At 45.6% G+C, this 20,177-nt stretch overlaps 1 protein-coding gene across 2 annotated transcripts in view; it reads left to right on the forward strand.

The window, feature by feature from the left end:
* LOC124471658 (receptor-type tyrosine-protein phosphatase gamma-like) overlaps positions 1-19,482 on the forward strand; it is a 49,953-nt gene extending 30,471 nt beyond the window's left edge. For both annotated transcript variants that reach the window (XM_047026224.1, XM_047026225.1), the window contains exons 3-8: positions 5,520-5,699; positions 8,176-8,324; positions 14,001-14,096; positions 15,663-15,729; positions 17,916-18,073; positions 19,171-19,482. In XM_047026224.1, the coding sequence (XP_046882180.1) occupies positions 5,520-5,699; positions 8,176-8,324; positions 14,001-14,096; positions 15,663-15,729; positions 17,916-18,073; positions 19,171-19,467 (947 nt within the window). In that variant the 3' untranslated portion in view covers positions 19,468-19,482. The remainder of the gene's footprint in view (positions 1-5,519; positions 5,700-8,175; positions 8,325-14,000; positions 14,097-15,662; positions 15,730-17,915; positions 18,074-19,170) is intronic.
* Positions 19,483-20,177: the final 695 nt, after the last annotated feature.

Consider the following 20,177-nt stretch of genomic DNA (forward strand, 5'->3'; position numbering starts at 1 on the left):
AGTGGTGTGTGTCTGTGTGGTGTTCACGTGTGTGTTTGTTTTGTGTAGAGTGCATGGTGCGTGCAGTGTGTAATTGAGCATGTAGGATGGGAGATTTGTGGTGTCATGTCGCCCTCTGAGGACCTGAGCCTCACATGGGCAGCCTGTGGGCTCACCTCATCCAATCGCCATCTCAAGTTGAATTATCCACACCATTTAGCCCTTCCCTGGTTCAGCGCTGCTGTGTCGCAGAGGGAGCAAGCAGCTGTGTGTGGGCCAGCTCAGGCTATGGGACGGGCTCCCTGCATGCTACACTGACTCCTACATGAAATATGCCGTGTGGCTGTTGGCGCCTTAGTCCACTGTTTAGCGTTTGGCAAGGTTCAACGCGTCAGCATGGGAGAGCCAGCAGGAGCCTGCGGCCCTGACACAGTGTGACCTAGGGAGAGCTTTCTAAGGGTGGATGCAGGTCAGAGGCAATGGTGTGTGGTCAATCTCTTCCGCTGATGATATTATAGGGTCTGAGAATGTAATCAACGTTCCTTAAATTATTTATGTAAATTTCCACATCACATCTTGTAGTAGGCTACAGATCCCGGATTTTGTCTCCAGAATTTGGTCCTTTGTTCTCTTGCAAGATTTGTGCCTGTTCCTCCATAAATTAGGGCACACATCATATAACCAACTAGCTCTGGTTAATTAACCTTGTCTGTCACGGCTCTGCCATAAATTTGAGGTATCAGGGACCCTGCTGATAAGAAAAGTGTTTCTGTGTTAGTCAGCTAGACTAAGGGCTAGCTTTTCTTCCTTTATCATTAGAGTGTCGATGTGTAGGACACGTTTGTCTATTTGCAGCACTTGTCATTCAGGACGTAAAGGAGCATTTATCTTCCTTTCCCAACGCCTCAGTGTCATCACTTGTCCACAGATCAAAGGGTCAAGGGCAGACAGAGGCTTGAAGAAAAGACAGTGAACTAGTACTCTGGCAGTGACATACCTTCCAAGTGACAGTGCCGTAACACTGAAGCCTTCAGTACCTGTGAAGCCCTCATCCTTCTCAGTGTGTCTTACTGTCTGGGAGGCCTTTGCTGTGACAGCTGGTGAAAAACCCAGTTGCGGCACTGAGTGATTCCATTTTCTTACATCTAAGAGGAGTGTGAACAGAGTTACAGCCTTTGCTTATTAACTGAATGCCTTTATTGCAATGTGTTATAACTTAAGGAATTCAATTGTGTTTGATTTCTCTGTGGTTTTGTTTAGCCATTGTTTTGTGAATGTATCTACAGTATAAAGACACTTTGGGGGGGGTTTTCTGCCTAGATTTTGTGTCACAGAATAAGGTCAACTGTTGCTGTATGCTACTCTATCTTTTTCAAGAAATTCCCCACCCTGATGGCATGTACTCCAACCTTACTTGTAACTACATGGCCTTGATGAGGTCTTTTTTTATTCACACTTAGCTTGCTGAGCCAATGCCAGTGTCCAGGCCTCAGGGAGGGTTACTTATCACACTAGCTTGGTCACCTATGCCCAGAAGTGTGAGCGTAGCCAAACTGATATCACACAGCCAAATAATGTCACAATAAAGATTTACTGTCATTTTGATGTTGGCGTCAGTCTTTTGCTTCTGGGATGAAACTCTTCCGTGTGTAGCACTTAAAGTGCATGAAAAATGGAAGAAGCACTTGAGGAATATACTATCTCCCATTCACCTGCATAATGTGCTTAAATGATTTCAAATATATTCTTAGAGGAGAGGTAAAGCTTCAAAGAACATAGCAAGAAGAAAGGATGAGGTGAGAAGAGTTCCTGCCATAATGAATTACCTCATGGTGGAAGACCTGAGCTATGACAGGAACATTATCTTCTCACTCCATAATGTAGCCTGGGCTGTCAGACGGAGTCCAGGGAGGGAGAAGTCAGACTTGTGAAATCGTCTCACCTGCTCGGTTGAGAATAAATTAATCTCTTGGTATTAGGCTCCTGGAAGAGCCAGGTCAAGTCCTGCGCACGACTTGTGGACCTGACATAGCTAACGTAGGCAGACCTTTTAGTTACAGTTATTGGCAACAGTTTAACTGAGTGGGACTTCACTTACAGCTTTCGTATCTGAGCTGTGGAGAGAAATGGTACAGAAAGAGGTTGTAAGAGATGCTTTGCTTATTTCCTCCGTTTAATATGTGTGTGTGTTGTGGTGGTGTGTGGAGGTGTGTTGGTTTTTAGCTTTTTTGTCCAATCATTCTATCATACTACGTTAACAATAGAAGTATTGTGTTGTGTAATTATCAAAGGACCAACCAAATTTGAATGAAAGCTTTCTAAGGCGTCCAGGCTCTCTCACAGACAAGAGAGCTATCAGGGACTAATCATGCACTGCAATTACACTTACATTGGGAGACGCAAGCAGTACATTCTCAAAAATGTCAGTTGGAAACAGTTCTGAGAGAACTTGTATTGATGATTAAACAGGTGGTTTTCAGACTAATTCTGTGGTTCCTATACTTACTGGTCTGTTGCCATGCAGGGAAGACATGCTAACTTGATTGAAGCTGTGCAAACTAAACCATGACGATTAATTACACAGTATAAATCAATTTGGCCTGTTTCAAGCATCACAATCCCACCTGATGCAGATGTGTTCCTTCACCCCAGGGACACCGGCAAGCATAGCCACTAAAATTACAGGCTGATGGATGGCATGTAGACAGATTAATGGACTGCTCCGCAACCCTCACTTATCTGATTCTAACTGTGCTCCTCCCTTTCTCTGTTACTATAAAAGCCAAAATTATCTTGGAGCTAGTAAATGGAATGTAATCTATTCCTGAATGGAAAATTACCACCAGATTACAGTGCTGTCAGCTGCTTTTGGATAAAAGTGATGTGCATGAAATTTGTACTTGAGTGATTTCAGTATATGGCTTATTACTCCATTTGCTATGTGGAAAGCTACTAACTAGTAGTGGAGATGCTTCTCTTCCACTGATTAACTTCTTAGTAAACATGTGATAAGTCTGTATGGAGCTTCTCCATGTAACTGGGTGAGGTCTTTTAAGAGCTGTCATTTGGACTGCTTCACTAGAGAGCTCATGCTTACTGGGACCTTGTAGAATATCTCTTTACCTAACACTCATGCACATACACGGATGCCATACAGCCATGATCCTTTGATCTGACATCTTCGCAGGGGAATGCTATAGGGGAAGATCTCCTAGCAAACAAAGCCTTCTGTCTTGGAGGGCAATATTGACATAACACACAGTACAGTATGACGCCTCCTCCAATGTCAATGTTTTTCAGCATTTCATATCCAGATGATCCAAATGTATTTAACACCTCAGTCCTTAGCTGGCTCCTTCTTGGTGTTAGCAAGAGTAAGGGTTTGTTTTAGAGTTGATCCCTGATCTAGGAATGTGTGACCCATCCTAATGCTATCATTAACCTTCCATAACATTCCTCTCAACCCCACTGGCCATGTCTCTAGTGTGTGTGAGTGTTTACTTGTCCAGTGGCATGTGTATAACAGTATTTTCTTTGTGGGGCAGCCATGGATCTGGCTGATCTCTGATCAGTCTGTAAGCTCACGGCTCACGGCCCAGGACAGTGTAGCCCTCTTGAGTAGAACTGACCGGTGTTGGCACTGCCCATGGAACAGCCTGTTGGTATGCTAACTAACAGCAGTTTGGCAGCTTGTCACTGTTGATCACGCACACAGTATGTCCTGTGGCAGGGTTTTCTGTGGTTGGACTGCGGCTAGGTGAACTGGAGGTAAGCGCTGGCTTGATGGTTGAACTGTAAAGCTCAGTGCAGTTCCTAATTATAGAAACAAATTCTGACATAATTACAGTCTAATAACATAATGTTTTATAACCAAGCAAGTCAGTTGTGTTGAACATCTTTGATCTGTCCTAGCAGTTGAGATGTTCCAGCTGAAGTCATTTTGGATGTCTGTGTTTTGGTGCTGCTGTGGAAGAGGGTGTGTGTGTGTGTGTGGGGGGGGGGGGGGGGGGCAGAGTCTGGCCTGCAGGCACTAACATTTAGTTGAGATATCCACGCATGATGAGCTCCTTTTTCATCAGGGATTGCTTTCCAGAAAGGTGAATTTGAGGCTAAGGCTCCAAAAAAGCTGTTCCAATTTCCAAGTCTTTAATAAACAGTTTCCTGAGAGAGTGCAGTCTTGCTCTATCTGTACAAGAGTGTGCTTATATCAGCCATGGTTTGTAGACTTTCAAAATGGACCGTACAGAAAACAATGCGATTATCAGGAGCAGGATCATTTGTGGTCCCACCTAATGAAGCTGTAGTGAGCTGGGAGGACAGTGATCAAGCTTAAAATAGAACCATTACCATCAGTTAAGATGGTTCACAGTGTCTGGCTCTGGGACCTCTGACAGACAAGCAGCACATTCAGGCATTACAACTGTTTGTGTGTGCTTGCGGGTGTGAGATATTAGAGTGACACTGGTCCAGACATATTGGTTGCACTAAAGTGATGACGGATGACTTCACTCCGGCTTGCTGATGCCGTCATTAGTGAGAAACGCAGCCAAGATCCATAGTGCTGCTTTTCTATGGAACCCAGACCTTACCAATCAATAAACTTCCACGAGTTGTGTGAAGCAGGGGTTAGACAATTCATCCTAATTTAGCACAATGGACAAATCTGAGCTGTGCTTGGGAGTCTTACCTCTTTAGCATGGGAAACAGCAGGCTAACAAATTCATTTTACAGATGACTTTGGATTTTGCACTGTGTGCGTGTGTGTGTGTGTTTGTGTGAGTGAGTGTGTACTCCTTTGAATGTGTCAATGCATGCAGGCCCACATTCAAACTGCCGTAGCTACAGTGTGTGCTAGGAAAGTTCTGGACAAAAATATCTTTAGAAATCTACTAGATTCATGTCATCTTTTGAAGAACGCTCATTTAAACAGCTGTCTCATCCTCAAGGTTTCTTACGTTTTTGCACACAGCATGACACCAAGCCATCCTTCGTGTGGGGGGGGGGGGGGGTAGTTGCAAATAAGACATTCTCACATTGTTTAAAAAAATAAAAAATAACGTGAAAGTGTTGCCCCATATCTGTAGGGAATGGGACCTTATTTTTTAGCTTTAACCTAGAAATGTTCGAAAGCATGCAGGCTTCCCATTCCTCTGATCCTGCAGCCTTTTGTTGTTCCATTGGCCCATTGTAGCCCAGAACAGATCAAGAAGACCCCTGTTGACTGTGGATTATTCTTTTGTAGAACTTCCGCTGTGGGGGATAGAGGATTAAAAGAGCAGACAGTGGATCAGGGATGTTGGAGGAAGTTGCTGCTTGGCTCTCGCTGCACAGAAATTATTGGTGTGAAACCTTTTCTGTCTCACCCTCCCCAGCCCGTCAAGGGACTGACAGATCAGGAGGCTCTCCCAGGCTGCAGCCAAACTACTGCTGTGTTTGTGGAGAGGAGCGAGGCGCAGTGAGCCCAGCACGGTCATGCTCAGCTTAGTTCTGTGTAGAGTACATGATGTTGAACCCCTGTCTCTCTATCTCTCTCTGTCCAGGGAGCCATGGGCCAGGGCACTGGGCCTTAACCTACCCAGAGTGTGGGGAGACTTACCAGTCACCTGTGGACATTGTAGACGGGGAGGCCCACCTGTCACAGGAGTGCCAGGAACTGACGCTGGATGGTTTCTCTGAAGAGTCCTCCAACAGGACCTCCATGAAGAACACTGGGAAGACAGGTGAGCTGTACTGCTGTTAGACAGAGCCATTTGAAGGGTACATTGGAAATTTTGTTAGAACTTTATTCTAATATTAAATGCGGAGTCGCTGTCCGATTATGACAAACTCAACAGACTTTTTAAAGCCCACAGTGTGTGCATGTTTATCCTTTATTTAGCCTTTTTTAATAAAGAGAAGTCTCAATTACTGCAAGTGTTTCTGTCTGCCCAAATTTTACACTCGTGCAAAGAATGGTGTGGATAAAAGGACATATAGGAACAGAGATGTTGATGGTTTGCTATAAGTTTAATACCACCACCATTTGTAGTTAAAAGAAAGTTCACCTTGTTCGATTTAACAGCTTTCCCCTTGGCCCTTGACTTGCTTCAAGCACAGTTGATTGGCGACCATCCAGTAGTTCTCAACTCAACATTTCCCAGGCAAAATTCTAACAACCATCTAAGCAAATGCTGGAGGACTTGTAGGCCCCTGAGACATTTGCATTGATCAAGGATTTACTTTCACACAGGCTCCCCTTTTTTCACAGGCTGTGATTCAAGGTCTTTTTGGCTTAGTGTCTAATTCCTGCTCTGCTGTTGAAGCGCTCGAAATCAGGGCAACATCTTTAATGAAACTCTCAGGACCAGCAGGCCTGCCTGCCTGCCTGCCTGCCTGCCTGCCTGCCTGCCTGCCTGCCTGCCTGCCTGCCTGCCTGCCTGCCTGCCTGCCTGCCTGCCTGCCTGCCTGCCTGTCTGCCTGCCTGTCTGCCTGTCTCTGTCTGCCTGTCCAAGTCTGCCCGCCTGTCTGTCTGCCCGCCTGTCTGTCTGCCTGTCTAACTGTGTGTCTGTCTGTCTGGCTGCCTTCATGTCAGACTGTGTGCGGGCTTGGTTATCTGCCTACCTGTCGGTTTGTCTGTCTGCATGGATGCTTGTTTACATGCTTGCCTGTCTGCCAGGTGCTATAAGGGATTACAATTGCACATCAACAACACTAGCAGAGCTTTTATAACCACGTTGAAGGATCGGTTTTCACTTTGGGTCTGTTTTCTACTATGATTGGAAGAGCCTGTCGAGCTGCTGGATCTCATGCCTTTCCCATTGTGATGAGCCTCTTTATCTTAACCATTGCTGGCTGTTTCAGCTGCATGTAGATCATCTCTCCTTTTTCCATGCGAAGCTCTACTCATCCCCTCTAAACATTCAAATCATTTCCCATCTCTCCATATCTTACTGGGTCTTTCCCTTTCCCTTCCTCTTTCCCTTCCTCTCTCTCTCTCTCTCTCTCTCTCTCTCTCTCTCTCTCTCTCTCTCTCTCCCTACCTCTCTCTCCCTCTCTCTTTCATCTTTCTCCTCCTCTCTTTTGTCCTCTCCGACTCTGCCTTTCTGCCTCAGTCTCTCGTGTGCATATCCCTGCGCGTTTGTCCTGTTCTCTGTGTTTACTGACATCCCGTGTTTGTTTGTGCTCACGCTCATCCCCCTCACTCGCTTTGTGTTGTGATTAAAAGAGGCCTCTCTATCTCATCTCGAGAGGCTGACTAAATCCTGCAGTAACATGGCAGGATGATCTGCCAGAGCTAGGGGTCTAATCTGGCTAATGATGTCAGCTGGAAAGATGATGAAGGCTTCTGGATCTGACTACACATAAAGAACAAGCATAGATCCAGACAAGGCCCCGACCAAGGCATGGCCAGCACGGGCTAAACACTCAAGGACTGCAACTAAAAAGATACTTCAGCAAACAGGCAAACTGTGTGCCATGTTGTTCACACCTATCATGGCAAACTTGTACTTGTTTCATTTTCCAAACACTGGTCCTCCAGAGAGCAAGCCAGAACGTACAAAGCAAATGCAGTCATGTTCGCTTCTTTAAAGTGTTGTAATGTGCCATGATAAAAGAGTTTGATGTCATGAACCATTTATGATTTAGTAATTAGACTGTTTTACATAGCATTTAGCCAGAGTGAGCTGCAGAATGCAACCCCAGCTTTAATCGGACACAGATATCTCCTTGACAGTGTGCATTTATTGGAGGTTGTGGGGGTTAATTGAAAGCTTAAGTTTCTCCAAAGCTTAATTTGTCACTGAAGTTTTTTTTAAAAGCTCTGAAACTCGGCAGAGGTTTAATAGCTGCAGAGTTTTACTTCAGCAGCATAGTCTTATGGAGTCCCCTGAGCATATATTTGAATATGGATGTTGTATGGGACCTTAAAGGCCAAAAATGAGAGCCCAGAAAGCACTGCTGTAAATGTGCTTCACTCGAGTGCGTTCACCTTCAATATGGAAGCAATGAAAGAACTCATTTAGGATGACGTGAAAGTGAACTGTCTTGGATTCGCAGGCAGGGATCCAACAGTCATCCTGAGTAGAACCAGGCCTACTCAGAAAGACGAGATTGAACAAAAACGTGTCGGACAAATGAAACTATCCTTTTTTTTAAGTATCTGTCTTGTGCTTTCTCATTTGATATGATGCTCCTATTTACCTTCTGTCCCTCCAGTGGCCATTATGCTGAAGGATGACTACTTTGTGAGGGGAGCGGGCCTGCCTGGGAGGTTTAAGGCAGAGAAGGTGGAGTTCCACTGGGGCCAGAACAACGGCTCTGAGGGCTCTGAACACGGCATCAGCGGCAGGAGGTTCCCAGTGGAGGTGAGTGCACTCTGTACACACAATATTGGAGCACAAGAGCGAGGAAGGAGGGTCGTGGAGGGAGGAGGCTGTAAAACAGAACTGTTTTAACACAGTAAATTAGAACAAATGTATTGTGTAATGATTTATAGAATAACAAATGTTAGTTAAACACAAATAGTGAACACAGTTTAGTACAATACTATGGAACAAACCTAGCACTAAAAGAGACATGACATGATTCTTCCCTGCTGTTTCTCCTGTGTCGGTTGCTGAGCCTTGTTACTATAGAGACATGAGTGCCTGTGTAATTATCAGCACTACTTGTTCTCTGATCTTCTTGGCAACCAAAGGGCCCTAAATGATATAGGTTACAGTTACAGGTTAGGATAAAAGCTCCAGTAGAGTTTGCGGATGGATTTATTAATAGTGTTTTATATAATCTCATTGTTTCCCCAAAGAAGGGGGGGGGGGGGTGTATGACAAAAATTCTGGCTCCCATTCATTTTCAATGGAAGTCACGTGACCCCGCAAGGAAGGCAGTGTAATATACCTGGCAGTGCGAACAGATAGCCTAGCGAGAGAAGCGAACCCTAATCTAGGCGTTTATTATGGCATTTGGGGACGAGCAACGTCAGTATGTTGTCAGTCAAAACGAAACTTTAGTCGCAATCAAACTAAGTAATCGAACTTTTGAGGCCACAAGCAAGAAGCGAATTGGCTGTATGAAAACAGCTTTATCTCGTGCGTCATTATTTGTTTTTGATATATATTGCCTAATTATATAATTTTGTCATACGTAGGGGGGCAGGAGGTTAATAGAGGTCAAAACAATGCCAGGGGAAACACTGACTGTCTTGAAGATGGCAGTGCTATTAATTTGGATGAAAGATATATAGGTAGTTAGAGACAGAAAAGGCTAAGATCGTAATCATAATCAACCATAAACCACAAATGGTTGAGATACAAGCATGAATCATTTGATGTTTGTAAAGTATTGTTACCGTTTGTTCCATGACTCAAATAAATAATAAGAGGAAAAGGGTTTTCAAAGGACCTTTGGGATATTGACACAATTCAACACTCTCCAAACATAAAGTGATCACACCTCCAAGCTTGCAAGTGTCGGATAGCTTTTGTACTGTACATAATTGTTCATGTGAGTCAATGGTGTTAATGAAATCTCCTGACATTGGTCTGCTCTCTGTAGGTCCAGCAGGCCCTAGCATGTCTGCCTGGTGAAGGCCATGATTTCAAAGTGGTGGCAGTGTAAAATGTGATTATATATAGTGTAATGATTGACAGAAGTAGCCTATTGAAGTGTTGTTGCTTGGAAACGTGAAAGAACAAAATGCTGCAATACTGTCTTTGTATGTCAGACTACTTTCCACAAAGTAAATTGTGTGGTTGTTGTTACATCAAGTAGAAAATGGCTGTCATTTTCCACCTGTAGTCCAGAACCAGAATATTGTGTGGTTGTTCTTCATTTTATTTATTTATTTCACCTCATCCTGTCCAATTGATTGTGTGTGAGCGTGCATGCATGTGTGATTGTGTGTTCATACTTGTATGTCCGTGTGCAGATACTGTTCTGCCATGTTGCTGAGATTCTCTGTGGTGGTGCGACTCAGCAAGGTGGCTGGCAGTTGGAAGTCTTGCTCACATTCTTCAGTATTCACTATGTTGATGGCCTAGTTGACAGGCTAGAATGGATAGCTTTGACATTTAGTTGGAAGGAAATATGGTGTGTTTTCAGACCTCATTCAAAGTCTCATTAAAATGATCAACTGAGAGGATATTTAAGGGTGGGTGACCCTCTTCCTCAAGCAGTCTGACTTTAGCATGAAACACCCAGATAGGATTGGCCTGGAGTTTGGCAGGGATTTAGACACCGTAAAGTGAGTCCATGGGAATATAGCCTTTGACTTCTGAAATTGGCACACAGGAAATGAAGTGCAATAGCAGAGGAATGAAGAGGGGGTTAGCTTATCTGCTTGAAAACACACACCCCAGTTAAGGAACAGACATTTACACATAAACTAGCCAAACTTGCTGACATATGACCCCAGTCACAGTCAGGGAGAGGTAGAGAAGGGCACATGTGGGCCACGCAAGCAAGTGCACAGGAATACACCCACCTACACATAGAAAGAAGGGCCATTATGGAAATGCAGCAGTTATTGTCTGCACTTCTCTCTCTCTGTCTTTCTCACTCTGTCTCCCCCCCCCACACACACCCACATATGAAGCATTGTACATAAAACTCTTGCACACCTCAGAAGTTGATTATATACAGTAGGCTGATCCGAATATGTCATCCATCTTTTAAATTAATACAGGACAACTAAAAGCTTTGGGTCATTTGATGTTTGTCATGGTGTGGGATATGGCCATTTTCCTCCATCATTCATCTTTACAATATGAGTTGATCAATGGTTGGGTTATATTTTGTATGTGCGGCTAACAAATGACATAAAAGGCTTGATGAATGGAACGCTACACTATGATGTATTCACAGACTAAATTGACCAATTCCACCATACACACACACACACACACACATACCTCTTTTATAGAAGAGAAGGTTGCATGACCTTGGAAGGTTGTGGGCTTGTTTGCCTCAGCTAAATACAGGTTGTTTTCCAATATGTTTAATCAGCCCTCACTCTCATTCACTCATTCACTCTTAGGCCCGTGGTGTAGTCTGCTCATAGATTATTGAGGAATGACTCCTATGCTTAAAGCAATCTCTGACGCTCACGCATACAGCACTAAGGAGTATCCCCGTTGAGTATTACGTTGGTGTCGTAAATTGATAATGACTAATTTAGTAAGTTTCAAAGTCAAATAAATCTTTGGTCCCATTATAAAGACAGTGAGTCCGTCAATTATCCCACCGATACATCTTTTGCAGTCTCTACGACTCGTGTATTGACAGGCAGCATGGCCATAGAGACCCCTGGCCTACATCTCTGATTCTTCTAACAGACATCACATCTAACAGACGTACTGGGCCTGTGCCCAGCTGCTCTACCCCATGGTTATGTAAAGAGCAGTGGGCTGTACTGCCTGCGGCCCCGGAGTTTGACAAGTCACTTTTTCAAACGTGTGAAGTATGGGATCGATAGATGGACCACCTGTTCGCTCAAACAGCACAATGAAAAATGATAGAGCCATTTCACCCTCAGGAAGCCATAGGGATATCTGTTATAATAATGTATCTGACTGTCACAAGGCTTAGATTAATTATACATGAAATATGGAATCGCAGCGTACCGCAGAAGAGTGTGAGGCTGTGTGCGAAGCTTGTGTGGGAAGTGTTTGTGTGTGTCCTTGCCGTATCCTGTGAACACAAAAGCGTGCGGCAAGCTCACATACTGTACCACGCTGACACTATGTATATTTCAAGTCAGCATCATCTCATTAACACTGCATGCATTTTCAGCCCCATACACAATATGATTTAGAGCAAACGAGTCTCAAACGAGCCAATACTAATTGGCTCCTGAGCCCTTCCAGTTAAATGATAGGAGCAGGATGTTTGTGCACGGCTGTTTGCTCCACTCCAACCCCTTAGAGGGTAACTGTATACAGGCAGCCTGGGGAGGCAGAAGGACCTCAGAGCAGTCGTGAACATCGAACGGCCTCACGCCACATGAGGCAAACCACACCAGCCTGTTTACATTTAAGATGTCCAATGACTCCTGACATGGGCTTAAGCATTGTTAGCTACACTGCGCACAAGCAACTTTTAACTTGCTAAAAGTCGATGTGACTTTTATGAACCTCTTTATAGCTACATTTGTTGTGGCAGGTGCCCTTTTTATTGCTATAAAAGTATTTGATAATTGAGTGTCAGGTTTGCTGATGTGCGTTCTCAACAAGCCCTGGCTGCCTGCATGCCAAACTAAGTGAGTAAATGAAGCCTGTGGGGGCAAGTTAATTGGCGAATGTAGTTAATAACATTTGAATGGTGAGGGCCAATGCCCTCCTTGCTGAGCTCACAGACAGACAACAAATGGCCTCCATTAAAGGCTGCAGTTAAAGGAACTCTGGAAGAAACTGATGATTGATTGGCAGGATCGGTTGAGGTCCCTTCCTGTACCTGCTCTATGTACTTAAGTATTTACTCTTCTCTTTTTTTTTGCACGCTACAATCTGTTGTCAGCCTAGCCGGTTGTCAAGGGAACTGCAGGTTCTGTCCTTGACGGGTCTACAGCAGGATACTAATGGGTTACCTATGGTGTGTCTGTGTAAGTGTTTGGTTTAGAGAGGAGGAAACTGAAGACTGTGTGAGAGAGAAATGTTTCAAACACATGGTGTACAGCATTGAAAACTGTACATTTGAATCAGACCCAAGGGTGGTTCAGCCGACACATGCTGACACCAAACACAGAACTGAACCAGACCATCTGTAAGCAACTACAGACAGTCTGTTTAGCAAGAGAGTTGCAAACTATCTCTAACCTGTGTGAGTGTGTGTGTGTGTGTGTGTGTGTGTGTGCGTGGGTGTGTTGACTTTGTATCAAAGCGTATGATTTGGTAGCCTCGCCTCTCCAGACCAATTTGCAAATACGCATTAGTCTGGAACCTCTCAGTTCATTTTTCAATATCCATGGGGTGTTATCAACGGACACAGACAAAAATGCCTCCGGACGCAGGAGACAACTAATCAGAGCGACACACTGTCGTCTTGGTTGTTTATGAAAATGTCTCAACTGCGCTCTTCTGAACAGTCATCATATGAATCCCACCCCACATCAGATAAATGGTTGTGAATGGCCCTGCACTTTTCATGCCGGAGGGAAATCTGTTTGAATGGGAGTATCTGCCAGAGCTAAACCATGAGCTCTCAGATTTGGTTGGTACCCAGGCTAAATATTTGGCATTTTAGTCATGACTTAGTCATCTTAAGTCAATAGGTTGAACTTGAATTAGTGAACTTGAACACATTGACCAAAAAGGTACAAGTATTCCCCTTTTTGGGAGAGATGTGGTAAAATAACAGTGTTGTTAGGCCTATTTTGAATATTATTCAGCATAAATGATCTTGTCATGTGACTGTTGCAATGCAGAATGGTCTGGAATGACGCCTGCATGACTATTGTGAATGGACTTCAAACCCTAAAATACACAGCACAGGATGAACCCACCTGTCTCTAAGCCTGGTCAGCAGATGTCCGGCTGATAAAATACAGCACATACATTGCTTATTTACGTATTTATTTATTCATGATAGCGTAATTATTATTCTTGTTACTGAGCCATCCAAGAGTTGTTCATAATCTTTGAAATGACTGTCTCGTGTTTTCCTAGAGTGTATGGCGTCTGATTAGAGGCAGTTGGGAAGGCGTGATTAAAGGCCTCTCACTGCTAGATCTGGCTGCATGAGACCATAATCCTACAGTGGTTCTCCTGCCTCCATTAGAGCAACTGGGCAAAATCATCCGGGATGGGGAGAGGATCTAAGTGGAAGAAAGGAGAGGATGTGAGAGAGAGAAACGGCAGTTGGAAAGGCTTTGTACAAAAATGATGCAAGTACACAGTATAGAACAGATGAGAAATATTATGCAAATATGTGATCCATGTCTTTCCACAGTAATCCCTTCGCAATGGATCGAACTAAACGCCAACAGTTGAATCATGAAGGCTGCGTGTGTCCACACCTAATGCCTTGTGTTGTTTCTCTACTCTCAGATGCAGATCTACCTGTTTAACTCTGATGATTTTGAAAGCCTCAATGCTGCCATCAAGGAGAAACGCATCATAGCGGCCATGGCAGTATTCTTTGAGGTAAAGTAAGACTGAGGCCGGGTGCTTTTTCTTTTCCTACTCTCTCCCCCTCTCTCTCCCCCTCTCTCTCCCCCTCTCTCTCTCTCTCTCTCTCTCTCTCTCTCTCTCTCTCTCTCTCTCTCTCTCTCTCTCCCCCTCTCTCTCCCCCTCTCTCTCCCCCTCTCTCTCTCTCTCTCTCTCTCTCTCTTTCTCTCTCTCTCTCTCTCTCTCTCTCTCTCACTCTCACACACACACACACACACTCCTCTCTTGGAACTGTGAGTCTTTATGTAATAGAGACTCAACTGTAGACTGGCACCTGTACTTAGTTAGCAGTCTGCCATGTGTCTTGTGGGAGCCATTACAGTGTAGAAGAAGCACATTCAAAGCAAGGGCTTCCTCGGTTCTGATCCTCTTAAACCCATGTCAAGTCTCTACAGAAGCACCCCCAAAGACTCACACAGTCATCTGGACTCCTTGGGAAAACAGCTGAAGTACTACACCTTAATGGCCCTTAGCTGGCTTCACACAGGTGCATCGAAGGAAAAGTGACTTGGTTTCTACTGCTGTTTTTCAAGGCTCTTCTTAATACCAGGGGACAGTTATCATTTATATTGCTCTCAAAACTATTTGGAAGAAGAAGGAAAACTCTCATAGATCCATACTAAAGCAGAAGGGTGAAGAGTTCCACTTTTCTCCGTCTGCACCTGTAGACATCCGCAGAGACTAGCTGCAGAAGACTGAGTGTTCACTGAATGGATGGAAGGTCCAGGTTCACTTTGCCTCCATTGGTTATACTCTCTCTTTCTATTATATTCCCTTCATCTATAACTTAGAGGCCCTTTGTTGTAGTATTGAGAGCCAGGCCGAGTGGAGAGGGTCATTTCTCAGGCAAAGGCAGGCAGGAATGAGGACACAGGTGCTGCTTATGTAGGTCTGCATGGAGACAGTGAAGGACCATGGGAGTGTGAGGACCTAAATGCCTCCGCTGGGTCTTGACAGCTCTATCGCTTATAGCAATTAGCACCACCATGCGCAACCCGCTGAATTGCATTTTACCAGAGCGAGGTTTTTTAAACGGGCGCACGCACACTTACACACTCAGAGATTTACCATCTCTAATCAATGGGCAAGAGCTCTGTTTGGACTCCCCAAGGGTCCATGAATGGCCTCTAAGGTGTTCACACTATCCACATTCAGCACTTACAACCAGAAGATTATTCTCTTCTGACTGACCTAAATGAGTGTGTTGGGCTTAGGAAGACTGGTTCCTGTGTCCCTGCTCTGTTCTGTCCCATAATGTAAATAGGACTTGGGGACCAAACTGATGGCCCTCATGTTCCACAACAGCAGATTGTACTTAGTTACAGGAAGGGAAGTGTGAAGTGAATGTCCCAGAAGACACACAGCTGAAACAAGAGACCGGGGAGTTTGGCAGAAAACTAGCTATTCATTTACAACAGCTCCTGAAAGCCAAAGTGGTTAAGCAGTAAACTCATGAGAAGAGGCCATGGAGTGGTCAAATCTCAGTATGCGAGTCCTCTGTATTTTCCTTTCACGGTCCCTGTTTCTGCTTGCTGGCTAAAGGTGGGGCGGAGAAACAATCCAGCTGTGGACCCCATCATCCAGGGACTGAAGCGGGTCGTACACCATGGTGAGGACAGGATTGTCAATGTCACACTTATTTTTCCCCTCTCTTACACTATTTTCTTCTCATCACTCCCACCCTGTGTTTGTACATTAGTTGTGTTTCTGTGTATTTGTGTGTGTGTGTGTGTGTGTTGTACCTGAAGCCTAAAGGTGTTGCACTCAGGGCAACTGGTCTCACGGTTCCTAATGGTTTTAGGATTCTAGATTGCTGTCTGCAGTAGTCTCCTCTGAATGAAGCACATGTGATGCAGAAACTGATGTACTGAATAGTACGAAGCACAGCTATGCTCTGCTGGACATAACAGAAATGAAGACATCACTGATTTGATGATGTTGTCTTCTGTTTCGGCTCTGTTCCAGCGAGCCTGATGTTCATTTGAGGTGACAGTTCGGATGTCCCTCTTAGCCTCTGGAGACACCCATGTGCGATTGGTCATCTGGACTGCTTTTTGAAGATACTTAAACTTGGCCTCCATTTTTAATCCCAAATTAGAGTCGGAACACAAGCTGTGAGCAGAGTCACACATCAAAAGGAACTTAGCTCAGCGAGATACCAGCTCTCCCTTCGTCTCCCTCAGTGTCGCACCAGCAGAAGAGACAGAACCATTAATTGCATCTGAGCCTCAATTAGTCAGTGCTCCGTCTAATGCACACACACACACACACACAGTCACACACACACACATGCAGTCTTACTCAGTGTCTCTCTCTTGCTCAGCCACGTTTACAAACAAACACACAGCATGAGCCGCACATGTACGCCTGCATCATTAATCTTTAATGCTATGGGGAATTTGCTTCACAGATGCATGTAGTTTGAAATCACAGTTAACGTGCGCGTGTCATAACATGAGTTACTGTGTTCCGTGTCTCTACCAGACCGTGGTGCTTTAGCATGCAGCTCTAATCCCCCTGCCCTCCAAGTGTACACTGCACACACGTATGGCCAGCGTAACAACTCACACCAGCTCAGTGTCTTGGTGTGGCTCGACCCACAGACAGAAGAAAACGTTTTAATGGACGAGGATGGACTAAAAGCATATGGCCATAAACAGAGCTCTCTTTACTCATGCTGATTAATTTCACCACTCAACCTCTGTGCTTCATTGGCTCTCTCTAACATTTATTACTCCGCTCAGTCTCAAGGGCTGGTAAGCTGGTGGTGGACTAGACGTAGTGACAGCTGGGAGGTGGTTGTGTGAGGTAGGCAGCTCACGTCGCCAGCCTTCCTGTGTAGTCGTGTTCCCTGGCGGCGGCCAGGTCAAACTTGGGGTCCCCGCCGGCTGGTTCTTGGCGGGGGCGGCTGTTTTAAAATGAGGATCTTCCGCTTCGGTCTGTAATGCACCTATCTCCTGCCTTGGAGGGCTGCTTGGGCTTTCCGCTAGCTCGTTAGCTCGTTAGCTGCGGCCATCCATCTGTCAGCTCGCCAGCAGGTCTGGAGCGATAGTGCACGTAGGCTCTCTAAGGCCGGACATGCCCCTGTGAATACTAAAACCAGCACGGAAGGACTCGCCACTGGGTGCGGCCTTCCTCACATCATCATTAAAATGACCCCCAGTCACACAGATACACACACACACACTTTGTTCTACTGCAGTGGTGGTCACAAAGGACTGTACTGTCACCCATACCTGCAGGGGTATGGAACTGGTAGATACGTGCCATGTCTGCTTCCTTGGACTGACTTACTTTATTTACTTGTTGTTCAGCCTATCTCAGCTTGGTCCAACTGTCACCTCTGGTTTCGTCAGCTGCCTGATACACTGAAGAGGAGAGAGAGCCTTCTAGAAGCTTAGGCCTCCTGCACCTCAGGCTACAGCAGCACCAGACACTGTATCAGTTCACAGGCTCCAGCAGCCCAGTCATGGATTAGCTGTCAGAGCAGACCACCTTATCTGATGCTCTGTTCTCCTCTTCCTCCTGCCCTCTGCCAAGCAGTGGGATTTTCCCAAACTGATACCAGGGGAAGAGGCTTTAAGCAGGATGTTGTCAACAAGATTCCATCACTGAAAAGAGTGCATTTGGATGAATGCCCTAACCTTAAGCCCACATACTATGGAGATATGCGGATCATATATGTGTTTGCATGTTTGGTGTATGTGGGCAGTACTTGATCATTTCAACCCAAACTGTGAAACAGCGACGGCTGCATGTTCCTCGTGTTGACGCGTGCTCCTGTGTGTCCTCCAGAGAAGGAGACAGTCCTCAGCTCGTTCATCCTGAGGGACCTGCTGCCTTCCTCCCTGACCAGCTACTACCGCTACACAGGCTCTCTCACCACCCCGCCCTGCAGCAGGGTGGTGGAGTGGATCATCTTCTCCAGGCCTGTCTTCCTGTCCCACTCACAGGTCAGTACACTCCCCCCCGCCCCACACACACACACACACACACACACACACACACACACACACACACACACACACACACACACACACACACACACACACACACACACATGCAAACATGCTTTGTAGCGTAACAAATAGGACAATCGCTTTAGCCTCCTCTTAATCATGTTCACACCGTATAGTTCCTTCTCTTGCTACCCTTCCCCTCCTCCACTTCCTTCATCTACCCCCTTCCCCTCCCCTTCACCCTTCCACACGCCCCTCCGTATCAAGCCTTAACTGCTTCTGTGTGTAGAGGATGATTTAGCGGGAGGTGTAGCCAATTACTGGCTTGTGAGTGATGGTGGGTGTGCAGATTGCTCGGAGACATGCATCACGCTGCTATCCATGCAGGAAGGATCTATAGGCCTCGAAATTGAATGAAGCTTTTGGGAGCTGGTACACATTCAACTGTCCTGGCGACTGCGTATTTACAGCAGATTACCTGTCCCACTACTATCAACGCACGTAGTTTGTCTCCAGCTGTTAAGTTATTTTCCCCTTGTCGCCTGTTGATGAGTACTCACAATACCACACCTGTCCTCTTATACCCTTCCAGCACTTCCAGATCCCGTGGTTGACTGGTGTGGGGGGTATTGACTAGGGTGGCCATCTTTTTTATGTTTACAAAGCTCCTTTTATGAGTATATGATTCATTTCTCCAAAGCTTCCATTGGACTCATTGATTTCCAAGGATCTTTAATGTGCAGTCATTACGGCGCTCTACGGGAGCCCAGTCAAACCGATCGATGGCTACAAATTTGCCCCATTGAAATGTTACACCCCGTGTGACAGCAAGCGGCCCTGCACAGCCTCCCCCTGCAGGTGTCCTGCACTGCAGCCTGCAGGAGCTCAGCCTTCACAGGAGAGCATTGGCAACTCTGTGCAGCTAGGTGACAATTGGCCACCTCAGGGCCCCTCAGGCTCGATTCTCCTTAAAACCCGTCTCACTGTGACACGTATCCTCTCGGTGTCTCACGCTGACATACACACAGACACATTCACCAACGTCAGGATCACTAATGATTCATGCGGGCTTCTCTGTTTCTGCTTGTCAGCTGGAGGCCTTCTACTCCATCTTCACCACAGAACAGCAGGACCACGTCAAGTCTGTGGAGTACCTGAGGAACAACTACAGACCCCTGCAGCACCTGGACAGCCGAAAGCTCTTCAAGTCCTCTGTGAAGGACGCCTGGCAGAGGGACCTGACAGACGTTCTGCTGAATCCCCACGCCACTGAGGCCACCAGAGGTACAAAGGGTTACACCTCACTCACTCAACGTACCACTTGCAGTGTATTCATGAAGCCTACCCTTCATCCATTTGTCGTATACATGCGCGTGTCAGAGCTGTGATTCCAGCTGTAGCGCTGTAGAAGCAGAACACAGACTGCTGCTCCTTTAAACGGGGGGGGCTCTTTGTTTGGAGTCTGGCAGGGAGAATTGATTGGGAACGCTTGTGATGAAGTTGGAGCGCTGGAACGGGCCAGAACAGTCACCATCATTAATATGCACGCTAAAAATAGAGCCGTACAAATTAAGTTGCGAAATTGCTTTTGTGCCATTATGTCAACAGGCGGAAACAATTCTCCGACCGATGTCTTCCTTATCCTCATCTTCCTTGTTTCTCTCGCAGCCTTTTCCTTTTCTCTTGGTGTTCTTCATTAACATATCTCTATTTATCTCTGCCCCTCTCTCCCTCTACTCCCACTAATCTTCTGGCTTAGAAGGGAGGACACCCTGTCCAAACAAACCCGCATGTGTTTGTGTTTGGCCTTCTGGGTGATGACTAGATTGTGTTCAGGTCGAGGCTAAGGTGCATGAGGACTGACGATGATGATGATGATTTGGGATAATGAGGATGAAGATACGTTAGCTGGTGAATACATTTAGAAAAAGCTTTTAATTCCTCAATCAATGGAATCCCATGAAAACCCCCCTCCTGAACGGTCCTCACCACCTGTGTGGACACAGTGAAACCCACCTACTAGATCTAGATCTATCCTATCTCATGAAACACACATGTATCCCAGTTGCACCTACTAGCTTTTTTTGGTAATTCTACA

Source organism: Hypomesus transpacificus, chromosome 9, assembly GCF_021917145.1.
Source record: "Hypomesus transpacificus isolate Combined female chromosome 9, fHypTra1, whole genome shotgun sequence".
Classification (NCBI taxonomy): Eukaryota; Metazoa; Chordata; class Actinopteri; order Osmeriformes; family Osmeridae; genus Hypomesus; species Hypomesus transpacificus.